The sequence below is a fragment of the Diadema antillarum genome, unplaced genomic scaffold (genome assembly GCF_040938485.1).
Source record: "Diadema antillarum isolate AM-2024a unplaced genomic scaffold, OU_Dant_1.0 seq00000485_RagTag, whole genome shotgun sequence".
Lineage (NCBI taxonomy): Eukaryota > Metazoa > Echinodermata > Echinoidea > Diadematoida > Diadematidae > Diadema > Diadema antillarum.
Window position 1 is genome coordinate 996,405 of NW_027271448.1, and position 25,253 is coordinate 1,021,657.

At 39.3% G+C, this 25,253-nt stretch overlaps 1 protein-coding gene across 1 annotated transcript; it reads right to left on the reverse strand.

The window, feature by feature from the left end:
• Positions 1–4,280: 4,280 nt before the first annotated feature.
• On the reverse strand, positions 4,281–22,417 carry LOC139733644 (kin of IRRE-like protein 3; the record flags this gene model as incomplete). The annotated part of the gene is made up of 10 exons (XM_071644457.1): positions 4,281–4,968; positions 5,701–5,963; positions 8,793–8,900; positions 10,504–10,671; positions 11,613–11,747; positions 12,247–12,501; positions 13,283–13,402; positions 13,912–14,046; positions 20,143–20,460; positions 22,094–22,417. Coding segments are annotated over 10 exons (2,177 nt in total), but the record flags the coding sequence as incomplete, so codon positions are not given.
• Between the last annotated feature and the right edge of the window lie 2,836 nt (positions 22,418–25,253).

Genomic DNA, 25,253 nt, shown 5'->3' on the forward strand with positions numbered 1-25,253 from the left:
GGGGGGGGGGGGGGGGGACATACGGTAGTAGACTCTTGGATGAGCTCTAGACACTGTGGGATCTTGGTTAGGAAACTATATTGACACAGGTAATATAATAATATGTAACAAAATTCTTTTCTTCTGTTCCAGAGGGGAAAATGTTTACTTGTTTTTGTCTTTGACAAACGATACAAGACAATACCCGACACGATATGGGAATAAAAAACCAGCGCACTCCCGTTGTAATGAACAAACAGTTATAACGAAATTCTGGTGTACAGTGAAATAGAAATGCAGGCCTCAACATTATAGACTCTATATTTGTTATTATTTCTTTGCTTGGTTATGACGAAATTTCGATATAACGAAAGAAAAGTGCCAGTCCCGAGGACTTTGTTATAACGGGAGTCCACTGTATGTTTCCCCTCCAGAGGGTTGTGCACAAAACCGTCACTCCAGCAGTTCCGTCCTTTTACACCTCATGACACAAACACACACACAACATTGACACAGCAAGTTGATGAAAAGACGAGCAAGGGTTGCACACAACCTTTATTTTTGCAATCTCATGAAAAATATAAAACAAGCACCTGTTGTATATACTGTACTGAGGAACAAGGTGGTTATTTCTTTGGCAAGTACATTCTTATTACTTGGCAAGCATGGTTACAGATATAAATGATATATAAAAAACAGGAAGGATAATGTAATAACTGTTTCATAAATTCAGTAATAATGACTTACACCAAAAGTCATATCTGTGTACTTTTTGGCAAATCACACTTTTAAAGGCAGGGAATAATGGTATGCAACACAGTGGGATACACAAAGTTCATTGTACAAGTATTATGAAATAACACCATTGGTGTATACCCAAGAATTATCAAAATACAAGTACATACAAAATAGTATCCTTTACAAGAATATGAAGGTCAATACAACCTTAGTATACACAAACAATTAATTATCTTTTTTTTTTTCAAATTCTTTGCACAGGGCACTGCTAGGTAAGATTAAGCACTTGAATAGATCCTAAATATGAAAGTCTTAGTCCTCAAAAAATACTTTTCCAGTGGGTATACTATCTTTCCATTATTCAGTGTTTAATAGGAAAGTCCTTTTGTACAAAGGGCCTTAGGGCCTGCTCTTTCAGAATCTGCCCTCAACTAAAAATCTGTGTCTGGCCATTCTTTAGTGATTTTGTTAGGCAAGGTTTCATTATATATACAGGCACAGTCCTTGGTAGTATGCAGATATAAATGTGCATGCTTCACATCAGAAATCATTGTCTTTATTGAACAATGTATCATTCAACAAATCAAGAAGGTACACTTCTATGAAACCAACAGGTCACATTGTCATCCACAATATCATACACATGCCATATTATCTCGGTGATAAAATCTTGACAGCGAATTGGGCAAATGTTTTAATTCATGTGAAAAACTGGCCTGCCAGTGCAAAGATCAAATTCAGCCCACGAGCACAAGGCACAATCGAATGACAATTCATTCCGATAATCTCAATTATTGGAAGGGAATCAACAGAATGAAATTTATTTTCATCAGAATTTGAAAGATTCAAGTGAAGAGATGTAAGTTTATTGATCTAGCCATGGAGGCTGCTAAGATCATTGTGAGTCTTGCTCAGACAAGAAAAAAATTCATCAACACACTACTGTAAAAGTTGACAGTTTAGCGCGAGTAATTTTTCATGCTCTGCCGAGTAGAATGAATTTCGCGTGTCTTTCAAGTTCAAGTTCATTTTATTTCATTTCAAACAAATTAATTCTGTGGTACCAAGACATTATATAGTAATGGTAGATTAAAGCAAAAGTATTTTGCATGCTTTCATTTTTGCTCTAGTTTCTGGTAGCGCGAAATGCATGAAAATTTCCACTTTTACAGTTCTTGCAAATAGATGACATAACTAGACACTCAAAATCTTTCATTATAATGAATTTCATGACATTATGTTTGTAAAGAAGAACCTACATGCGTGTGAACACAGCCTACTCTAAATTCTGTCATTTCTTCCATGGAAAGATGCAGTGTATAATCATGCACTGAATACATAACACACATCACATATCAAACTGTAAAATATATCCATAAGAATAGATATGTAATCAGTATGTACAAATTCTTTGGCTAAATCTAATCCTAATATAGTCAAGACTAGGCAAAAGGAGTGCTCAAAAAGTTTCCTATTACATCTAATCACTGAAAATAGATGCAAAAGTGAATGTAAATACAGGCATGGGAAACACAATCTAAGGGATTCCACATAATACATATCAATGTAAAGGGCATACTATAATGGGCCAGATGAGGTTACATATATTTTCACAATAGCACTGGATGGCAGTGATGGCTAAACAGACATCTCATACTGTCTGAATGTAGTCATTCTGATGATATGAAATGGTTTCTTGCCAAGGCGAGGAGCTGTGTGGAAAGAGAAAATGCGGAATAGTTCTGCTGGGAGCACACCATGTAGCATGCAACTATCATTATTGCCTAGATTCCGGAATCTTTTTAAGATATCTTTTATTTGAGCTGCTGAACTTGTATGCATCAAGTCAAAGGATGACACAATCCCAGTAACTGGAGTAAAAAAAAAAAAGACCAGACAAACTGCTCTCTGCTGGCAACAGATGTCAGAAGTTCGCGCACTTGTAATTTACACATACACTCTCTCCAAAGTCCCAGGGAAAAACATTAGCATCTAAAGAGTAGTTGCTCTGGACTCTATTTTCTGTGGTTCCCAAGAGCGTGCCATCACTCAACTTGATGCTTACAGGTTTGACTAGCAGCTTGAATAATGAAACAATAGAAAAGAGTCCAGAATCTGGACTATTATCCTCACAAACATTGCCCAGGTACTTCAAGGCAAAGTGACTGCCAATATTTATGTCTGCATGCTACACCTGTTCTGGCAATGTATTGGCAATCAAAGGCCATTCCCTTGATGAACTTGTCAATGGCAAGGAACAGCATTTTCCAAGACATCTCATGTAATGGCAAGGGATACACTCCAGAAAAGGCTAAACTATAGATAGGATACACAGTTTTTCCATCTCTACCTCTCATATGTAATGTACAGAACATAAAACACGACAGAAATTGCCTGTTAATATCAGGTATTATCCATAGCTGGTACTTTGTGGTATTTTACTGATGGGCAATAGTACCTTCAATAATAGCCATACAATGTACATGATACATTGACTGATATCGAACAATATTAGCAGACATCAGTTTGCCCACTTTCTGCAGTACTGTCATGACTTGTGATACACATGAAATATCACGCTTTGTAAAAAGGGTTGGAATGAGAAATTATCAGACCTTCGAATCCCATAATATGCTGCCTGCTGGGACAATTTATTCTGATGTCTGCTGAGTGAACCAAAGCTGCCCAACTTCCCACAGGGGTTGGTCTGAATGTGGTATTTTGGCATTGGTGCAAGGTTTGCCGAATCTCTTCTGACGCTCATCAAGAGCATTAGCGTGGGGACATCATCATGCGATGGGAAGCCGAAACAGAAGCATCTGAATTTCTACGGCTGCTTCCTACATCAACTACGTTTTGCCTTGACCCTTGGTATCTGGTGTTCTATTCTTTTTTCCGCTGGCACATCAATTTTTTATGGACTGGCCAAAACAAAATATCAATGAACAGCGATTATTATAAGTACCACTGATATGCTGTTGTACCACACTGCAAGTCCTCATATGGCACCACGGCACACTGGCAACACATGAGTGGGGTTGTCTTTAATTCTAACTGTACAGAAAGGTGTTTCTGGTGAACAGTTACAGATTGATGATGAAGGAGTTTGGCAAGTCACAATAAAAGAGTGTATTACAACTTCACTGACAGAGATCTCATTCTGACCACGAATTGGCAATAAAAAATGAGTTTTTCCTCAAAAGATGAGCCAAACTACAGCAGATGCACAAGAAAGACAAAGAAAGGGTATATGAGGGAATAATACTCTGTACCAGTAATAAACATGAAATACAGTTAGAGAAGAGATTCTACCAATCTATTTTCATATCTTGACACATGTACTACAGACTAAACAGAACAACAATATAGCATTCACAGGATTAAGACTATTCATAAAGAGATTGATTTTCAGCTTTTTTTTTCTTAAGGTGATTTTCGAGTTGTCCTATTAAAACTGGCATATCACCTCAACTTTGGAAGCAGAGTAAACAAAGCAATGCTATACAAACAAAGAAAATGCATTGATGTTCATCGCAGTATGAATACTGGGGAACCTTCTTATAACACGAGACCTAACACCATGACAATTATCAAGTTAAACGAACAGGTTTCTCACCTTATCAAAGCACAATAACAAAGAAATATAAACAGTTGGGACCTGCAATGGGATTCATTATATCTGATTTAGGCATAACGAAGTTCCACTGTATCAGAATTACACAATACATGTATGTCAGGTCCGGAGTAAGATGGGTAAGCCTCATGTTCTGATATCTACACAACAAAGGTTCTAAAAAGAGGTCGGATTTAGCCACATCATCATAAGAGACGAACCATGAGCAAAGATGGTGGAATGGAATTTGCGGTGGAGGATACAACGGGCTTATCAGCGGAGATGTATCATACATTAGTAGCCAGTCTTTCTTTGGAGTCGTAGGACACCTCGGACAGCTTTTCCGAGTCACGGTCGTAACCATAGCGATCATCGTAGTCGTCGCTGCGCCTGGCTTCATAACGGTCGTACGGGTCTATGTTGCGGAACTTGCCGGCGTCCACGTAGTCGCCGTGGTCGCTGCGTCGGCTGGCTCGGCTGACCTGGCTGTGGATGCTGCGACCCCGGTAGATAGGTTCGGGGTCGTCCATGTCGTAATTGGAGTACCGCTCTCGCTTCCGGTACGGGTCGTTGTCATCCACATCTTCGTACGGCTCCTCGTGATCGCTGTATCCCGCATTCCACGGAGGAGAGGGGCGCTGCTAGATCAAAGAAAGATGGTAAGTACTACAAATTAGTGGCGTTTTCCTACAGTGGTCTTGCACGGATTCGATAACTGCAGAGAGTGACTGGTCAATAACCAATTAAAAAGATAAAACTCTTAAGATTTCCATTCAAAGAATTTGAAAAGAAATACCACAACAAATACAAAAAAAAAATCCCACAGCTCCAAATACAGTAAAACAATATGAGAAAATAACTGGAAGAGATACAGTTATCAGCCATATGCAATACAAAATAGTGAACACATACATTTTCCATCAACTGAAAAATTGGAACAGGAAGTGACAATGCTCCTTCATCATTCACTTCCAGTCCTTGACCCATAATATGCCAGGATTAAGAACTACAATGTAGATGTGACCCTGTATCACAAAACCTATAAAAAATCACGAGTTGATTTTCCAGACTGCCTATAATAGCATATCACATCAATTTGGCTGATTTGGGAATTTGGTCTTTTTTGACATGGTTACCTTTCTCTCTCAATAAATGTTGAAGTTTGGACCCACAAAAATATTTATTAGTGCTTTTTAACTGTTTTTGTGGAATGATTTTTGTGTATACATGTATGTAGATATCCCTACTTGCATACAAATGCCAACAGAAAGAATATATATTGTTTATTTCCTATATGGACAATAAAATGAAATCTGAATTTTAATCTGAATCTGAAATTTGAATGTATTTGAAACTGGTGGCATACGCACCCTATCAAAGTGATGCGGTTCCGAGTACTCGTTGGCCTGTCCTCTTCGGTAGTGGGGGTCGTCCCAAGAGTTGCGGCGAACAAACTCGTGGGGCATGGCGTAGCGATGACGGGAACTCGAGCTATGCGGAGATCCGTCTGGATCATCTGCGCCACCGCGAGGTGACTTCTTGCCTTTAGCGAGGGCATCCTTCAACGACATCACCTGGGGGATGATTTCTACCGGGATTGCCTCCTTGCCGACATTTTCGGTTTGTACTTTTTCTGGAATGTGAAAAAAAAGGCACTTTATACCAACTTGAGACGCTTGGCAATGAAAGAAAATGCTTGGAGTGCCTAAATTTTGTACTTCTTAATCTCAGGTTTAAAGGCTATATATATAAGACTTATACTGTATACGCTATATATTTCGCGTGGGTTTTATTTTCGCGAATTTCGCGAGTCGGGAGTCATTCGCGAAATTAACAACGCGCGAAAATATTACCTTCCAAAATGAATCCCTTGCCTTGATGATACGAACATTTCAGTACTAGTATACCATGTCAAGGCTTACCGAACAGACCATACTGGCTAAGCTTGTTTACGTACATATATTGCGCCACAACCTTACAAACGCGCGGCGTGTCACCCTTGGATTACATGTACCGTATTAGCACTAGCTCTTGCGTTTGCATGCCGCTACATTCACATGTCAACTTTAGGGGCCGGGGCTTCGTATGCTCCAGCTGGTTGCCGTTGAATTTTACTCGTACCCCTCGTACCACTCGTCAGAAATCTAGCGCGATGGACTTAACCACTTCAAAAATGTTGAATTCTAACTTACTAGTTCGCAGAGTTTGGTATGTTTTTTTCATGCAGTGTATAAGTAGTATCATTCTTATTTGCTAGTAAGTTGAAAATTCACACTTTCTTTGCCACTTCATATTTTCTCTGGTCCCCCAATCGCGAATTTAACCACTCGCGAAAATGTGTGACAGCAGCAATTCGCGAAAATTTATGTACGCGAAAATTATAGCATATACAGTAATCATGACAGCATAATAAACATGTTATTATGTAAAGCATCAATTTTGCAAGGGTTATTTGTTTAATTCTTCTAACCCTGAGCTCTCCTATGATGCAGATTTCACCCTGCTATGTTTCCAAAAATATTCATCAGAACCATTGAGAAAGATGTCAATGAAATACAGCTCTGAAAAAAAAAATGGCTTTGAAATAAATGCGCAGTCAAGAGCACAGGACAGCATGCATCAAATACAATACTGTAAAACATGATATATTCACAGCATGAAATTTTCGCGAATTGGAGCCGACGGCCTTTTTCCTGGCATGAAATTTTCACGAATACTGGTGTTCAATACATAGAGTATGGACAAGAACTTTCACATGCATTTTAATTTGGCAAAATTAACATGCACATTAACATTCCTCGTTTTACAGTAATACAAATTCAAAACACGATAGAAATATGCTTCAGGAAAGGCAAAAAACCTTAACCCTAAAAAGACTGGGGGGGGGGGGGGCGCCTAAAAGGCCCCCCCCCCCCTCAACATTTCGCGAGATTACTCTGCAACACGCAATGCTCTCGCCGCGATGCTCTATGACTTTTTTCTTTCGAGTTTCCTGCACATTTTGACACCAAATTTGTGACGCCCGGGGTACGGTTCTGAAGTTACATAACTTTTTGTACATGCAAGTGAGACCGAAAATGGCTCAAAAATGTGATTTTGTGTACAAAGTCAATGCAAATTGAGTTTTTTCACATGGTTCACATGATATGCTTATTTTTACTCTCAATGGCTAAAATTAATTTGTTTTAGGAGTATTATGCTTCAAAAAGTGTCTGCCACAAATTTTGTTAAAAAAACAACAAAAACAAAAGGTAAAAAAAACAAAGAAATACATAAGAAATTCATAAAATAAAATAAATAAGAAATTAATTTCGATACGCAATTTTTTTTTAAGTACCGGTACATTTGCTAAGAATGCCACAAAGAATACTTAGACCAAAAATGAGCACTTTTGGAGCGTCAATTACTGATTTAGATCAAAGAGTCTGATTTCTCGCATAAATTAGCATAATTAATCAAAATAAAATAAAGAAACACTATTTTGGAAAATTTAAATATACAATCTTGTAGATCACATCGCACACTACCATTGTGCAAATTTCCGCGGCGATCGCGTGATCCACGACCGAGATCTTAAGGGGTGACCCTTTAGGCCCCCCCGAGCTACCAAAATAGCCCAGTCTTTTTCAATAGGGTTAAAAGTGATGTAGTCACAGATTATGAAATTTGGAAGGGGGTTCATTTACCAAATCAAACTCCAGATCCGCTCAGGAAATGTGAAATTTCTTGATATGCAGCCAACTCACTCTCACTTTACTTGGCAGTTTTCTTGTCTTTCATACATAAAATTTGCAAGTTAATTTGGGCAATGTGGTGACATATCATATTTGTGACCACCTACAGGCATGTAGCTCTAAACCAATAAAAAGTCACAGATTAGTTTGTCTCACTTGGGATAGCAATCTTTTCTGTATATTTGTATGACCGTGTACGCATACAGCACATATTTCAGTGATTCCATATGCACCACATTACAGTTGTATGTGAGTCAACTGATAGAGACATATTAACATTTTACCACCTCTCGTGCCAAAAAAAAAAATACGATGTATGCAGTCGTCAAGGTGCAAAGTTGCTCACTTCACTTCTTCAAATGGGAAAATACCTATCTCTAATATCCTCACTGTGGTTCTATGCTAAGAATCTAACCACTAACCAAACTGTCGTAGAATCTGCAAAATGTTTGCAAAAGATATACTGTATAAGCTGTTATTTTTGCATACAGATTTTTTTTTTTGTTACAATGAGGTCATGGACATTTTCGCGAGATGTTGTTTTTGCATATTGACACGGAAGATTTCGTAAGTGCACTATTTTAGCAGCGCAGTTATGAGTGACATTTTCATGTGTTGTTAAATTTGTGGTCCAACAGTGATTCGCAAAATTTGCGAAAATTAAACGCTCGCAAAAATAACAGCATATACAGTATATGTGTATAGAACACAAGGTATCTCTGACTCACTCTTTCTGCATCGGCGCCGGCAGTACACCAAGGTGACAATGGTCATGATGAACACGAAGAACGACGCAGCCACGACACCGATGATGATGTAGATGATGAGATCAAGTCCTAGAGGTCAGAGGTCAGAGAGATATTGATGAGAAATATGCCTTAACCTTTTGTCTCCATGACATTATAATCAGCAGGAGATTAATGTGAGTGTGCAACTACAGTAAGATGTCTGGCTCCAGAAAATAGCACATTTCTATTAACCCATTGAGGACAGACTGATTTTGCTACAACACGCATTTCCCATAGACACCTGCCCGAGTATACTCGGGACTCGTCCTCAATGGGTTAATAGTTATCAATGCGTTTCAATCATTTCATCGTTTCCCCGCCCCCATTCCTTGCTATCTGCCCATGATCTTGAAGCAGTATATATATCACAAATATTGCTTTGCTTGGTTTTTTTTTCCACCTAACCACCATATTTCGATCCTAACATACACATTGACACCATGCTGAAACTAAAGCACTTCGACTGTTGCACAGCTGCTTGGGATGCCTCCACCTTCCACACAACCACTTAATCTGTAAAAAGCACATGGCCCTTCATTTTCATTTTGCTGGAGTTAATTAATCTTGACTAATGACTAAGGGTTGACCTTTAACCTTTCCTGCTCAAAGGAGGCCTCTACTAATTTTTTTCTGTATTCAATGCATATGATAACTGGACCTATCAAGTGAAATTGATGGTTAGAAACTTGTATTCTAACTGAAGTTTGGTGACCTTTCATCTTGACCTTTGACCTCTCACCCCAGTCATTAAAGGCAATGCTTTTTCAGTTACTTCTATCCCTCTCACCAGATGAATATTACCACTGGATATTCCTTGCTGAAGTTCTAGCTAGAAAATTACCTTTAACCAAATTATAGTGACCTTTTACCGTTCACAATCATTATGCTCATGAATGCAAATAATTTTCAATAAAATTCTACCCTGTCTACCAAATTACATATATCTCTGGACACTCCTAGCTGCAGCAAAATCAGAGAAGGACTATTTTTCCTGCAAAAGTATGGTAACCTTTGAACTTTCACCCTAATCATTTCGTGGAAGTAATTGTTCATTCATCTTTTTCCTTTCCTACCAAATCATATTTACAATAAACAGACATTCCTAGATAAAGTAATGGGTGAAATATGTTTTTACCAAGTTATAGTTCAGTGACCATGACCTTTGACCTCCAGGAATTTTGCTCAAAATACAAGCCGTATACTACATCTACATTTCGTGTTGCAAACATGGCCTAAAGTACCACGAAAATTCATAGAGGGGTTTTGCTTGTATCACAATAATGAGATGTACCATTAGATTATCATTTACATTGTATCTCTTTGGAATCCTTTCTACATTTGATGAGCGACGACGACGATGACGATGACGACAACAACAACATCACCACCACCAACTACAACACAAACAAAAACAAATCCTCAAAGTCAAGATTCTAAAATACAATCTTGTTTTTCACTTTTATGCCCTCAAATATGCAGACATGTTGACATAATTCAATTCAATTCAATTCAAATTAATTTTGCCCCCCCCCCCCCAACACACATGTTTATTGTTGATACAGATTCAAAGAAGACACATCAGTGCTTAGCTGCACCAATGGAGCCTAAAGTGGAGTGTGATTCTCTGATGGGACGCTGGTTCAAGCCTCACCTTGCTGCTCCAAGACAATGACCACAGACTGGGTACCCATGCTGTTGGACATGGTGCAGTTGAACTCCCCAAAGTCCTCCTTCCGTACCTTCTCGATCCTAAGGTAGCTGGTGACGCCCCCCAGGTCGGTATCGCTGAGCTCTGCCCGGTATCGCCCCTCCGAGTTCCCTGGAGCATCACGTTCAAACAGTTTCAGAAAATGCGGGTCTCACAACATGGGATTTGTTTAATTGCTCAAAAAACATTGTCACATGCATGAAGGATTTGCTTGTTTAGATTATGTTTATAAGCACTAAAAACCTATCTGCATTTATTTACGCATGACTCTGATTTACAGAAATTTGTTATCAGAACTTTATGGCAAAAGTCACATCCAATCAGCAGAGCACAAAGCAAAGAATCTTTATCAAGCACGAAGAATTCACAATGATGGCCTATGGATAGACAAATCTACATGTAGTATTAAATTCTATTGGTCAAATGGACAAGCGTAATTATTTCAATTGGCTCAACTATTCAGTATCATAAAGAGTGGTGCCTCTGTCGAGCATTCTTCCTGCTCATAAACAACATAACCACATTTGCAGATCACCAAAGGCCCTTGAGGTATCGTGATCTGCTTCAGCAAACTTCGTAGCAAATGTCAGTGCACTAAAACAGCATGTAAATAGAAAAAGGCTAGTCCTGACCTGCACCTTTCACAAAAATAAATTCCATGACTTTTCCGGCAAAATTTTTGAAATTCAGGATCCTCTTTTGAACAGTAAATTCATGAACACCTACATAAGATGTATTAGGGGTTTGTGTCAAATAAATGGAAATTCCCACGAGATAAAATGGTGTCCATGTAAAAGTGTCAGTGTGCATACCACATCAACACTGTCTGTGGTGGATATGTTGGTCAGATTTTTTTATTTTCTTTGATATTTTTTTTATTAAGAAGATCACTTAAAGGCAAAAAATTATTATTTTTTTAACATTTCCATGACTTTTCCTCTAACATGGTAATTTTATAATTTCTCATTTTCCACGACTTTTCAAAATTACATGACATTTTCAAAATTCCATGACTTTTCCAGATTTTCCATGATCGCAAGAACCCTACTGACCTGTCTCCAGTTCCATATCCTGCCAGCTCCAGACAACGGTGTCCGGGTCAGGCTTGCTGTCCGTCTGACATTCCAGCACCCCTGTACCTCCCTTCTTGGCCAGCTGCACCGGGGCACTGGTGATCACTGGAATGGCTACGGGTGAGACAGAGAGAATTGGAACTATCATAAAACACTTTATATGTGGATAACTCGACTGGTGTAAAAAAAGAATACTTTCATATGCTTTTTTACTCATGCATATACAACCTGTATATGAAGAGTTTAGATGCCAAAAACAGAGAAAACAAAAACAAAAACAATACATGCCATTTTCAATTTCTTTTTTTTGAAGCAAGATCATCATCAAACAGAGAAAAATAAAATCTTTTCATCGATTCCCCACTTCGTTACACATAGGAAGAGATATTTGAAGATATCGTTATGATTAATTATTACATAAATTTTAATTAACTCTTTGTTTTTAAGCAGATTCGAAATCTCAAATATCTCAAATTGATAAAAATTGATATATCGGCCTTTGCATCTAAAACTTCTCCTTACAATCTCAGTGGGAAAAGGCTGCACAATAAATTTATGATTCGGGTATAAAACTGCTGCCCTCATAGTTCAGGCAAGACAATGCCATACTCACAATTAAGGTCAAGTCTCCCAATTGTGGTGATAGACTCAAAACCTGGAACGGTGATAGTGCAGATGTAGACACCGGTATCCGACTCGCGCACGCTGTCAAACTGCAGCCGCTGCATGGTGCTGAGGGTGGCCCGCGAACCGAATCGAGTCCACTTGGTGGTAGGGGTGGGGTTGCCATCGCCTATGCACTGCATCTGGGCGGGCTCTCCCTCATCGACGGAGACGCTAACTGGTGGTTCCACCAGTCTAGGACCATCTGTGGAACGGTTGGATCGGTTCAAGGTTTCTGTATTTGTAACCCCTTTTCAAAGTGATTTAACTATGAAAAAGTTGGCAATCCCTAGGCCCTACACAGTTAAATGGAGTCACATTTCAAAATTTGTTACGGAATTAAAGTTTCAGTTTCGTCATTTATATTGAGTGCTTTTATCTGCTCACGGATCTTTCTAAAAATCAAATTGCATTTGGATGATTTTAAAGGCATTGCTTACCCTTTGCAGTGAAACAAAAACCACCCTTTGGTGCTTTAAAATAGTTCTGAAGTGTGATTTAGGGATAGAAACAACCAGTGTAAAAAATCAGTATAATCAATGTTAAGTATTGTTAAATACACAAAACGTGAACAACAGTTATAATAAAATTGTTTCTAGACTAAACCATCTACAGTTATGGTTTAGTGAGAAAAATAGTAATATCTCCTTACATTTCAGGCTTTATTGCAAAATTTTTATTTGGTAGGATGTTTTGTAATACAACAGACCTACACATATGCATCAAATGTGATATCTAGAACATTTTTTTTAAATCCAATTCAATTCAACTCAAAGCCTGCATGGTAAAAGTTTTGATATAATTTGTTTTGCTTTGTTGAACCCGTTGAAGAAAGTTTGATTTTGCTACAACATGTATTTCCCATCTTGACAATTGACCAAGTATACTCGGGACTCGTCCTCAACAGGTTAATGCCCTTTTTAATTGGGGGGGGGGGGGGGGGTGGGGGGAAGGGAGGGGGAGGGGGAATGGAGATAAGAACTTACAGAGGACATTGAGCTCCAAACTCCCCTCACCAGTCCCGATGGTATTAGTGACTGAACAGGAGATGGTTGCCCCGTGGTCTTCCTTGGTAACCAGCAATTCCATATCGTTGTTAATCTCACCTGAAAAAAAAAAAAAACAGTAAAAAAGAGTCACATGGTACAAAATGAAGACAGAAATCCATCCAAGAGACAGTGTTAGTTTGAATGGTTTCAGCAGGAGTATAAGATACATGTCATCGGAAATTTGAATAGAGTCAGACTTGAAGTATTTAGCAAGAAAGTATAGTGTAACTTGCCATTTTGACAATCATCATGCAATCTATTAAAACGCAGCATCCTCGTGGACAGTTACACAGAAAAGAAAGAAAGAATATGAATCTGTGATGCTCAACATCAACATAGCAACTCTGGCATACAAACTGTATCTGTTCTTAATCCAGAGGATTATCTGATTAATAGGAAACATCTCAGGAACACTCCAAAGTTCTAGAAAAAGCAAGAGGTCTGTCTTTACCTGATCATTTCCAGTCCTTGCCATCATATAACAACATCCAACAAATAAAGTCTGTATGGAATTTTTTTCACTGTATGGAACTGAAAGCAAAGGCAGTAGATTTTATTTTTTATACCTGTAAGGGTTTCCCCATTTTTGCTCCAGACATAGCTCACGCTCCTCGGGTTGGCATCCACCACGCACCGACACAGTGCCGTCGTTTCCTCCCGAATCTCTGCCGGTATGGTCTCCATGGCAACGACCGGCGCATCTGCAGAGCAAATCACATTCCTCCTATAGTGACTACCATGTACAAATGTAACACATTTAAATCATAAACAATCTCATTAAAGTATTGGGAATGCCGCCTGCCATGTCCAGTCCCTTCCAGTCATGTAGTCTTTTTCCCTGCATTGCAAGTGACCAACCTCTCAAGGAAATCAGTGAACTGATTGTACAATAGTATGTACACGGGAGACTGCGTCCCCATGGGTTGTCATGCATGCTAATGTGTGTATTTCATCGCCTGGTTGACATCATCCTTGCTCTTCTCTACTCTGTACTCTGATCTCTTGATAATACTCAAGCTGTTTCAGTCCATCTAATATACTCATGCAAAAATACAGTAGATGAAAAATATCATTTACATCTTCCTTCACAAAGCACAAGTTGACATTGCCAGACATCTCTAGAGGCCGTAGAGGTGATAGAGGAGTACAGTGATCTTCTTCCATCATACAATTGTACAATGCAGTATAATCGGGTGGGCAGGGGGTAGTTTGCAGGCACAAACCCTTGTTGATCGTAAAGGAGTCTGCTCCAAGACTACTATTATGCACCGCTGGCACTATCCCATTTTAATAAGCCTTTTACTGTAGCCTCTCCAAACAAGGGAGCACCTACAGTGGCGGGAATACAAAGAGATGCTTTGGCGCTGACTCCTTTACGACCAACGAGGGTTTGTGCCTGCAAACTAGGCGGGGGTGGGTGAGGGGTTATAGCCTCATAGATTAATTAAGGTCCAAGTCGTGGACCCAGTTCAAGGCAGCATCACTTGCTTGAGCAAGTTCTTCAAGCCCTCCTGGGAACTTCCGCAGGTGGGAGTCCTCCATGACGAGAGATGCAGGGTTTGGTCAGCATGGCCGCAGTCACACGCTAGGCTATAGACCCTAAAGAACGCCCATTAGTGTAGACGGTTGCCTAGCTGTCCTCGCATGGATAGAGGTTTTGGATGCGGATCAGGGTAAGGCAGTGTTTCCGAGGAAGGTTGAAGCCCTCTGGCTCTGCTGTCAAGTCAGTGATGGTGTTGCAAGTAACTTGAGTAGGTACAAATGTATGCTAATCTACAGTACTACATTTAGGTTAGCATATACTGCTGTGAGACAGGTCTTCCTAGAATAATACCATGCCTTGCACAGAGAAATAGGAGCCATGCAGGGAGTGTCTTTCACTAGTTGCTTTCCATACAATGCAAATTCCTGTAGACCCTGTAGCTTCCTTATCATACAATGTACTTATAGGGTTAACTACTGACATCTTCACATCTACTTAAGATTATATTCCCACTCAAAGAAAGAGCAGAAGAGAACAATTCACGCTACAGTGACTACCAGGTAGGTAACAATGTTCCATGGTCAAACATACAACAGTACTGTACAAATACTAAAATGTATCTGCCAAATCTGCATCATTTTTTTCCACAAGAATCACCTGAGAGCACTTAAATGACCAGTAAATAAACTACATAAAGCTGAACACTGCACAGTAGTTACTTTGAAGTGCAGCAAACTACAATTGTACACTGCAGCTGTATATTAAAGCCATATTACAGTCACGCCATCATATTGTATCTGCAGTGCTATTAAAGGACAAGTTCACCTTCATAGACATAATGGATTGAGTAAAGGCAGCAAAAAGAACGCATCAGCAGGAATTTGAGGAAAATCGGACAATCCATTTAAAAGTTATAAATTTTTAAAGTTTCTGCTTAGTCGCTGCTGGATGAGAAGGCTACTAGAGCTTGTGATGTCTCACGTGTACAGAACAATAATACACATGTAAAGAAAATATACAGAAAATTCAAGATATTTTCACTTTTCTCGCATAATAAAAGAACACCTTACTTCCCTCTTTCAGAAGGCAAGGGGGAATAATATTACCCTTAACATAAGTCAGAGACGAGTCGAGGAAATGTGCACTTTTTAAAAAAAGTTAAATTTTGTGAAATTCTCTTTTTGTATGTAACATACAATGTATGTACAAAGAGAATTTCACAAACACATGCATACATGTACACTATAGCAGTCTTCTCATCCAGCAGTGACTGTGCAGATACTTTAAAAATTCATAACTTTTGAATGGATTGTCCAATTTTCCCCAAACTTTCACTGATGTATTCTACTAATATTGCTGCATTCACTCAATCCACATATCAATGAAGATGAACTTGTCCTTTAAATCCCCTCTACTTCTTTGATGAAGTACATGTACACTGTAGGCCTACCAGTCCTTGTCAATGATTTATAATCAAGATCGCTTTTTTTTAATATGCCTTTGATAGTGCAATTCATGATAATAATAAATTGAGATAACGTTTCACTTTACATGTACTTGTACTTCTCATGAGGATGCAAAATAAATCCCACTGCTTTATTCCCACAGTATGTGTATTGGTACTTTTCTTTGAACTTTTCTGAGAAATTCACAACCCCTTTAACCACACCTCAATAACATCTGCCAGATGAATCAGCTAACAATCAATGAGTGACCTCAGTCAAGTGACTTTTGACCTCCCGACCTTCTTTTCCACTGACTGGCTCCCTCTAGAGTGATAAACAAGCTGCAGTCAGCCTCCAAAACACATACCCACAGCTTTTACATTCTCTCTGTCTCATGCACTACGATTGAATCTATGCATTCAAGAGGAATTGTACATAATGTATGCCATGCTCATCCAGCCTTGTCTACGCCATGTTTGTACTATGATGTCCTCTCTTAAATCACAACATATTAGACATTTGTTTTATAAAACACCTATTAAGAATGTAGCTATCCGATTGGTCAATTGCCCATCATGTGATACACAACGAATATGAATAGCGCATGGCTGATGTCACCAATTTCCATTGACTCCCATGTTAGACTCACGATTGACTCAAAATTTCTCTTCCATTGCATGGCTCTGATGTACCTGCAGCCTGCACTTGTCACTTTAAGTGCGCATAATATACAAATGTGCATACATGTAGGCCCTACATGTACTTTTGTCACTCATTTTTGCAAACAACATCGACCGATCGGTTTTGCGTAACACAACACTGACTATGACTGTGCAGCTACTCATTCCCTTTTCACAGAAAATGGTTGTCATTTCTGTGCTAAATTCAAGAATCTGTGCGGACCCTACATTGTATCTGTTGATGTTCAAGGTCTTGTATCAAACAAATAGTGTATGGTCTTTACTCGTGCAATGGAACAAGATTTCGCACTCGGTGAAAGATGATGGTGCTCTATTCAACGAGGCAAAAATCTTGTCCCATCCCATGCTTGACCATTCACTATTTGCATTTAACATTGTATACTGTTTTCAGTTGTTAGCTTGATTTGTGATTTACTTCCTAGCACCACGGATGAGGTGTTTCATTTCTCCTACTTGTACATGGACAAGCTTGGAAGAGGTACATGTACATTATATTGTATAAAGAGAAAAACTAACATCAGCTCCATTATGATATTATATCTCACTTGAAGACATCATATGCTTTCTCAGCACTGCTGTGCACTCAAGATTTGCTTGCAAAAAGTCACATAAAGATACTTCTACAGAGACTCGGAGTGTTGCCATTCTTCTTTGTGCATATTTAACCCATTGAGAATGAGTCCCGAGTATACTTGGGCAGGTGTCTATGGGAAATGCGAGTTGTAGCAAAATCAAACCATCCTCAACGGGTCAACATACAGTATTTGTGTGTGTTTATCATATAATTCACAACATTTATATAGCGCGTTATTACATAAAATGTCTCTAAGCGCTATGGGAAAAAGAAAACAATAGAAAGGGAAGAAGAGGAAAGTAAAGAAAGAAAGAAAGAAGAAGAACAGTTTCAGTAACGGTATAAGACATGAGACACATTATGTGTGTGTGTGTCATTCTGTTTGCCTATCTGTCTGCTTTAACCCGTTGAGGACGGTTTGATTTTGCTACAACACGCATTTCCCATAGACACCTGCCCGAGTATACTCGGGACTCGTCCTCAACGGGTTAATACAAATGCCTGCCTACCTGCCTCCACTGAATGAATCATTAAGGATCTATGCCAGGGAATTTACTGAAACTTTGCTCACAGAAACTGGTAGTGTTCACAGGGCTACAGCTAGACTTGTCTTAGCATTTCATGTGACAAAGTACTAATTTGTAGATGGACATTCTGATTTTTAAAAACAATACACACATTGTACAAAAAATGTATGAATGCAACTCAAAAAAATTAAACATTTTACCATCTCACATTTATTGTAACACAAAATTCTTGTATTCAAATAACCTTCACTTTTTGCCATTTCAAGTTGATCCGTGCTGGTCCCCTTGCATTCAATTTAATCATCATTCATTTGCCACGTATCACAATCTTTTTCTTCCAAACTGATGTCTGTTATCAGCCCAGATAGAACTATTGCACCTGTTGATCTACTGAGGCAAAGTTGCAAAACGAACTCTGCCTAATGGTAACACCGGCCAGCAAACTGGTCCCCGCCCAATGACTCATTAGTGAATGACTTTCACAGACTAGGTATGGGTAACACAGAAAGGAGGGCATGAATGGAGGAATTGATTCTCAAACTTTCACCTCCGAAGGACTTCAATAGAATAACAACTGATACCAATTTGACTTGTGACATACCTGCATCACACTACCACCAAGAAGTCGCCTAAAGTTGCTTATCTTGGTGTTTGAAGACAATGATTCAGACATTGATAAATATACTTTCTTAACTTAATTCCTTATGGTATCGCCTTAAGGAGACAAAGATCATAAAGCTATGAAAGTTGTTCTCACCATTCAAAAGCATCGCATCTTGCAAAGGAAATAACAATGAAGAAGACTGTCATTGATAAATCTCTGATCATTCCTCTACTCTACTAGATGAATGGATGATGTTGAGGGTAATACATGTATCTACACATCCCTCAACTGATATCAAAGTATAGTCAAAGTTTGAAAACCATCCAAAGGTAGGATTAGATTTCAAATAAATCATCTTTGTTGTTTTGCTAATAGTCATGTCTATTTCAGCCTATAAAAAAGAAAATAAAATAAAACTAGATATATCGCTATGGCTACTGATATGCCTCCGCCATAATGCATGGTTCTCTTAATAGGTCTATAGTACAATGTCTTGACAATGTGTGATGACAGTTTCACACAATTGGCAAAATATCAAAATGACAGGTTTGACACATATGTGCTGAATGTTCACTTTCCTAGAACTAGGATCAATTGGATGAATGATTAAAATGTCAGAGTGCAGGTATTTGGGGAACTGATGATTTTTACTTGACTTTTGACCCTTTTATAAGTTTATGCATTGAGTAATTTTCAAGGTATTGAGAAAAAGTATAATTTCAGTATCAAATGGGAAAATAGCATTATCTAAACCTGGCCATTGACCTTTGACCTCACAGTTCCAAAGAGAATCACTGTTAGGTTGAACATGCATAAATATGTAAGTTTCATGATGATACCTTGAGTTACTTTCGAGATATGGAGGAAAAAGTGCAATTTAGCACTTTCACTTGACCTTTGACCTTTTGACCTTTGACCTTTTGGCAAGAAACTTCCCCAAAAATATATATTGGGTAATACATGCCATACATCAAGTCTGAAAAAAAAAACCTTCAGGCATATTGCATTTTAAGGAAAGTAGTGATATTTTGAGGAGTTGACCTTGACCTTTGACCCCCTGACCTTTGACCCATGACCCCCAACTTCCCTAGATAATCACTGCCCATCGTTACAAGCATATATACTAAGTTCCATGAAGATACCATGAACCATTTGCGAGATATGGAAAAAAAACATGAAATTTCAATTTTTTTCACAAAATAACCTGTGACCTTTGACCTTTGACCCTGTGACCCTAAAATCCACATAAAGTATTATCCCCCAAGGATATACCCTTATACCAAGTTTGATGTAAAACCACCACACGGTTCTTGAGATATTGACAAAAACAAAACGGGACGGACGGACGGACGGACGGACGACCCGAAAACATAATGCCTCCGGCCACTTCGTTGCGGAGGCATAAAAATCCAAAAAGGGGGGGGGGGGCATTCAGGTTTGATACAGAAATGAAATGAACTTACGCTGGACATCAAGAGTTAGACCAGCTGTAACTGGTTCGCTAATTGCAGCATTGGAGGCTCGACATTCATACAAGATGCCGTGGTCGAGGAGAGCTGCCGTGACAGTCAAGACACTGACTGCGTCCCACAGCCGTCCTGACGGGTCGTTGACGGCGGGCTTTGACTTGTAGAGTGCACCGTCTAGGGCTACGTTGTCTCGAAACCATGTGATGCTCGCCGCGGGATTGGCACCTTTGGCGGTGCACGTCAGGTTGGCTGGAACCGATACTACAACAGAGAGTGTGGTGCCTTGTACGAGGGCAACTGAGCTGGGCGCTCCTAGAAGAAAGAGAGTTCAACTATAAAAACTGTGACTACAAAGGACATTAATTACTGGTACATGTACATTGTGGTCTTTGACAGTGGAAGGCATGACCAAACAAAAGGAGGTACTATGCAGGTAACTGTACCTGTAGAGACAAATCCCTAGTGTCAAGAACTGTGTTGTCAAGAAGTGTGATAGAAAAGAACTAGAAATGTCGCTACAGCGACTGGTTATACCCCCGCCAAACAACATTTCATAAGCTTTGGTCAAAACAACATTTCATAAGCTTTGGTCAAAAAACTGAGGAAGTAGTTAAATCCGCAAGATCTTTCCTTGATCTTCTGCCATTAATATGCCGTTACCATGGCAACGTACTTTCGGGTACTGTCGAAAAATGCGTCTTGCACATCTACAACCAAAGGCACACATCTGTACCAAGTTTCATGGAAATTGGGCAAAAACTGAGGAAGTAGTTTGCAACACAAAATTTTCCATCATTTTGGCTCATAATATGTGAGCTGTTACCATGGCAACATACTTTTTGTCACTGTCAAGAAATGTGTCATGCTGACCTATATCCTAAGACAAACATTCAATATGAATTCCATGAGAATTGGAAGAACACTGATGAAGCAGTTTTGCCATGAAGCATTTTGCCCTATATTTTACCAATAACATGCCGTTACCATGGCAACGCACTTTTTGCCACTGCGGAAATATGTGTCTTGCACATTAACATATTCAGATGAACATCTGTACCTAATTTCATAAAAATTGATTAAAAACTGTGGGAGGAGTTCGCGACGCAAGATTTGTACCCATTTTTGCCCATAATATGCCGTTACCATGGCAACGTACTTTTGGGTACTGTCAAAAAATACGTCTTGCACATCTACAACCCAAGGCACACATTGTGCCAAGTTTTATGGGAATCGGTTGAAAACTGAAGAAGTAGTTCGCGACGCAAGATTTGCAACGGACCGACCGCCCGACTGACCGCCCGACCGACCGCCCGACCGTCCGCTGATTCCTATATACCCCCTTCAAACTTCGTTTGGCGGGGGTATAAAAGAAAAGCAGGTAAGGCAGCAGACCTATGGATGCATTGAGGCAGAGCTCTGTATACAAATTCAGTAAAAGATATATGGATCACCAAGAATTTCACAATATTCAAAGAGGTACAGTCATAAATAATTTTCATGTCCATGTCTGCACAAATGCTCAACTGCCCATGGAGTTTGTGACAGAGCTGTTTTACGGATTGTCATTTTGCGATGGTCCACAAAGGAGACTCACTTCAATAGGTGCGTTCACATTTACGGTAAAATACCCTGGTACAACTGTATTATATCACATGTTCATCCACAATGATGATCACTGCAGAATTCTTATGAAACATGTTTACTGTAGGGATGGGATATTGAGCGAGTTTTGTGAGAGTTTTGATTGTACTTGGAATCACTTTTTTTTTTAAAGTCTTCACTGATTGTAGGCAACTGGATATCAGAGAAGTCTGGATAAGAGATGGCCGGACAATCCGACATCAGACTGTGAAAATGCTTCAAAATGCACACGTGACAGCAACTAAAGTCCTTTTGTTGAAGTGTGAAGCCCTTTTGGGTCTCCACATGCATGCAAAACACTCACTTTGAACGGTAAGTCGAGCAGGGGCGGATATGAGTTGTGGCTCGTTGTTGGCGAGTGTCACCTGGCACTTATATTCCCCATCGTCGTCGAGGGCAACGTTTGTGATGCGCAAGTTGTATTCGCCCCGCGACGTATCGCCCACGATGGAGAAACGAGGCCGGCCCGGGATGGACGCCTGATAGTCCCAACCCAAAACGTGGTTGTTGACCGTCCAGAAGAGCTCCCCCGCCTTGTCGGCCACCAGGCAGTGGAGAATGACCGAGTCTGTACCCATGTTGACTGCCGTGTTGGCTGGCTGCTGGATGAAACTCTGGGTGCCATGAACTGCAGAGGTAGCGGGGTTGAAGAGAGAAAATGCATGAAAGACATAACCAGCTCATTTAATAGGACAAACTCTATTTTCCCCCTATTTTTTGTGCTAATAACTAGTGTGAATCAATATTATAAATGTTTCCCTTAGTATGAAAAGCTAGAAGGAGAAAGGGTGACCATTTCTCAACATATTTTCTCTGATGGTGCTATGGTGGCCTCAACAAGACTGATGCTTTTATTTTATTCTATTTTTTTTTTCTAAATTAATATTGTTTTTCTTTATATTGGTCCTAATACGAGGCTGGAAATAATCAATGACTGACTTGGTGCACTATCAGATGGGAACTTTTTACAATGCAGCTTGCACGATTATGCATTACAGAAAAGATGCTAACAGAGACTCCAACCCCAAGCACCTTTTGATCTGGAGATTCTCCCGCCCGAAACCCCTAGCAAACGAGAGACTCCAAGTTGATGTGTGCCAAGTGCGACGTTCCTAGGGTTCTAGATGTTCTCTGGTGCTATCTAAGGCTTATTTTCTCAACATACAATAGCAAAAAGTAAGAAATCCTTTCCACCGGGAGACACAGAGCCAGGGCGGGAGAAATCAAATCTCAAACGGGAGAACGGGAGATTTTGCAAAAATGGGCTTTCGACGGGAAATCTCCCGTTGAAAACGGGAGAGTTGGAGTCTCTGTGCTAATTCTGCTATTTCTTTTTCATAATGATTGACAAGTACTGCACAGATTTGTTGGAAATAGTAAAGACAATGATCATAGCCACTAGTTTGACAAACACTAGTTGGTACTTTGTAGTTGTATATCACAACAAGATACTGTCTATTGAAAATTACCTACACACCAGGGTAAAGAACTGGGCCTTCTGTATAATGCTATGGTTTATGAAACCTCCTAGACACGTGGGGTATTTTGGGTGTGTTTAGGAACCATTTAAATTGGTTTTTGATGAATTGTTTACAGCTGAAACAAGGCATTCCTTCCACAACCTGTGCCCATTCATACATTGTCTCCACATCAATCATTTCTGGGTCATCTCCTTCTTGACTCTCTTCTTTGTTACCATGGCAACACTGATAGCTATGGGGTACTAGCTGGTAACCTTGTTGCGACCCCAAGTCTGACAAGGCAAGTCACCTGCATGGTTACACTAATAGGGTGGGGGAGAACTGAAATGTAGTGCCCTGTGGATAGGGTCATACAAGTTGTAGGCCCTCTCACACACAAGAGTTTTAGGCTATTTGTATCGGTTTTTAAATCGTACTGTAAAAATCTGTTATATTTGCTACCATTCACATGTGGCCCAAAAATATAATTTAGCTGCAAGTGAATGTGGTTTAAATCTTCCATCCCAACAATGACTGGGGCATACAACTTTAAATAGGCCCTATGGCTCTGTTAATACTGAAAATAATACTATGTATCTTTATGAAGTTTTAGTATTCACATAGGAATATGATGTCTACTGCACAATACTATTGCTTACGCTTATCTATACGTGTTATGTTATCATTTTAAATCACTGCACTTGTAATTTGTTGCCTTTGTGCTTTTGAAATTTTTATTCAGTTTGTATTTGATTGAATGCAGAAATAGGGCCTAAATAAAATAAAATAAAATCAGTTTTGTAATGTGACAAATGCATGATGGGAAATCGTATACAAAATGAGATTTTGCATGCCATTCAAAGAGGCCCTTAACTGCCCACGGCATACTATTGTGAGGGTCACCGAACAAATCAAGATGGACCAATTTTCACATTGGGATTCAGTTCACAAGCGTTAAAAACCTCCTGTACACGTGTCGACACATAAGAATTAACAGTTTTTACATTAGGCCCTACATTGCAAAAGTCAATTTAAATTAAAGCAATTGTCTAGTATTTGGGTATGTATGAATGGGATTGATGTATAGTATACTGAATATAATGAGCAGACATGTCTGACAAAATGCTTTCATGTTAATTTTTCACTCATAAAATGGATAGATATGGACACTCACAATTGCACTAGCTATTCAATTCATAATCACTTCTTTCTTTTTTTTCGGGGTGGGGGGTCTGAGAAAAATCCCTTCATTTCCCACTTTGTTTTATACTTTTTATGGATTCTTCCAAGCTTTATTTTAAGGTACTTCTAGGGCGAGTTTGATCAAGCTTTATGATTGCTGAGGAAAATCTTTAGCTATGCGGTTGTGTATCAAAGTATAAGGTTTTGTATGGCACTCTCATTTCTTAACAGTTCTACATGTCAAAGAAAGAAAAAAAAACGTATGTAAAAAGTTACATCACAAAACAAAAACCCAACGAGTTTAAATAGACAAAGTATGAAACACAAACTATCCAGATATTTGCTGATCTTGCTTAAATAACACTGAAATGGAATGATCCGTCTGTGCTCTCCAAATGAGTCCAACTTCCACAAAGCACCAGGGCCCTGTTTTATGAAGAGTTAAAATTGATTATTTGATTTCAGCTATATAAGTCTATGGCAGCCTGTGTGGTAAAGAAAATTTAAAATCGATTTTATCTTTTGATAAAACGGGACCCTGATAGTGATACTGTAGATCTTTGTTGCATTCTTTTTTTTTTTTGGGGGGGGGGGGGGGGGAGGAAGGGCGGTTCCAAGTTCATGTACATTGACAGGACAACATGTGTAGCTAATCCAGATCACACTGAATAACTACCTGGCCCACACATTTAAAACAAAATATTATAAATCTCAATGCTCTCCCCCTTCTCCTTAATCGAAACCTGCTCCCATGTACAGACTGTCAGTTTGAGTGCTGCTTACAGTCCATGTCAATTATTTCTCGTCATGAATCAAACTCAG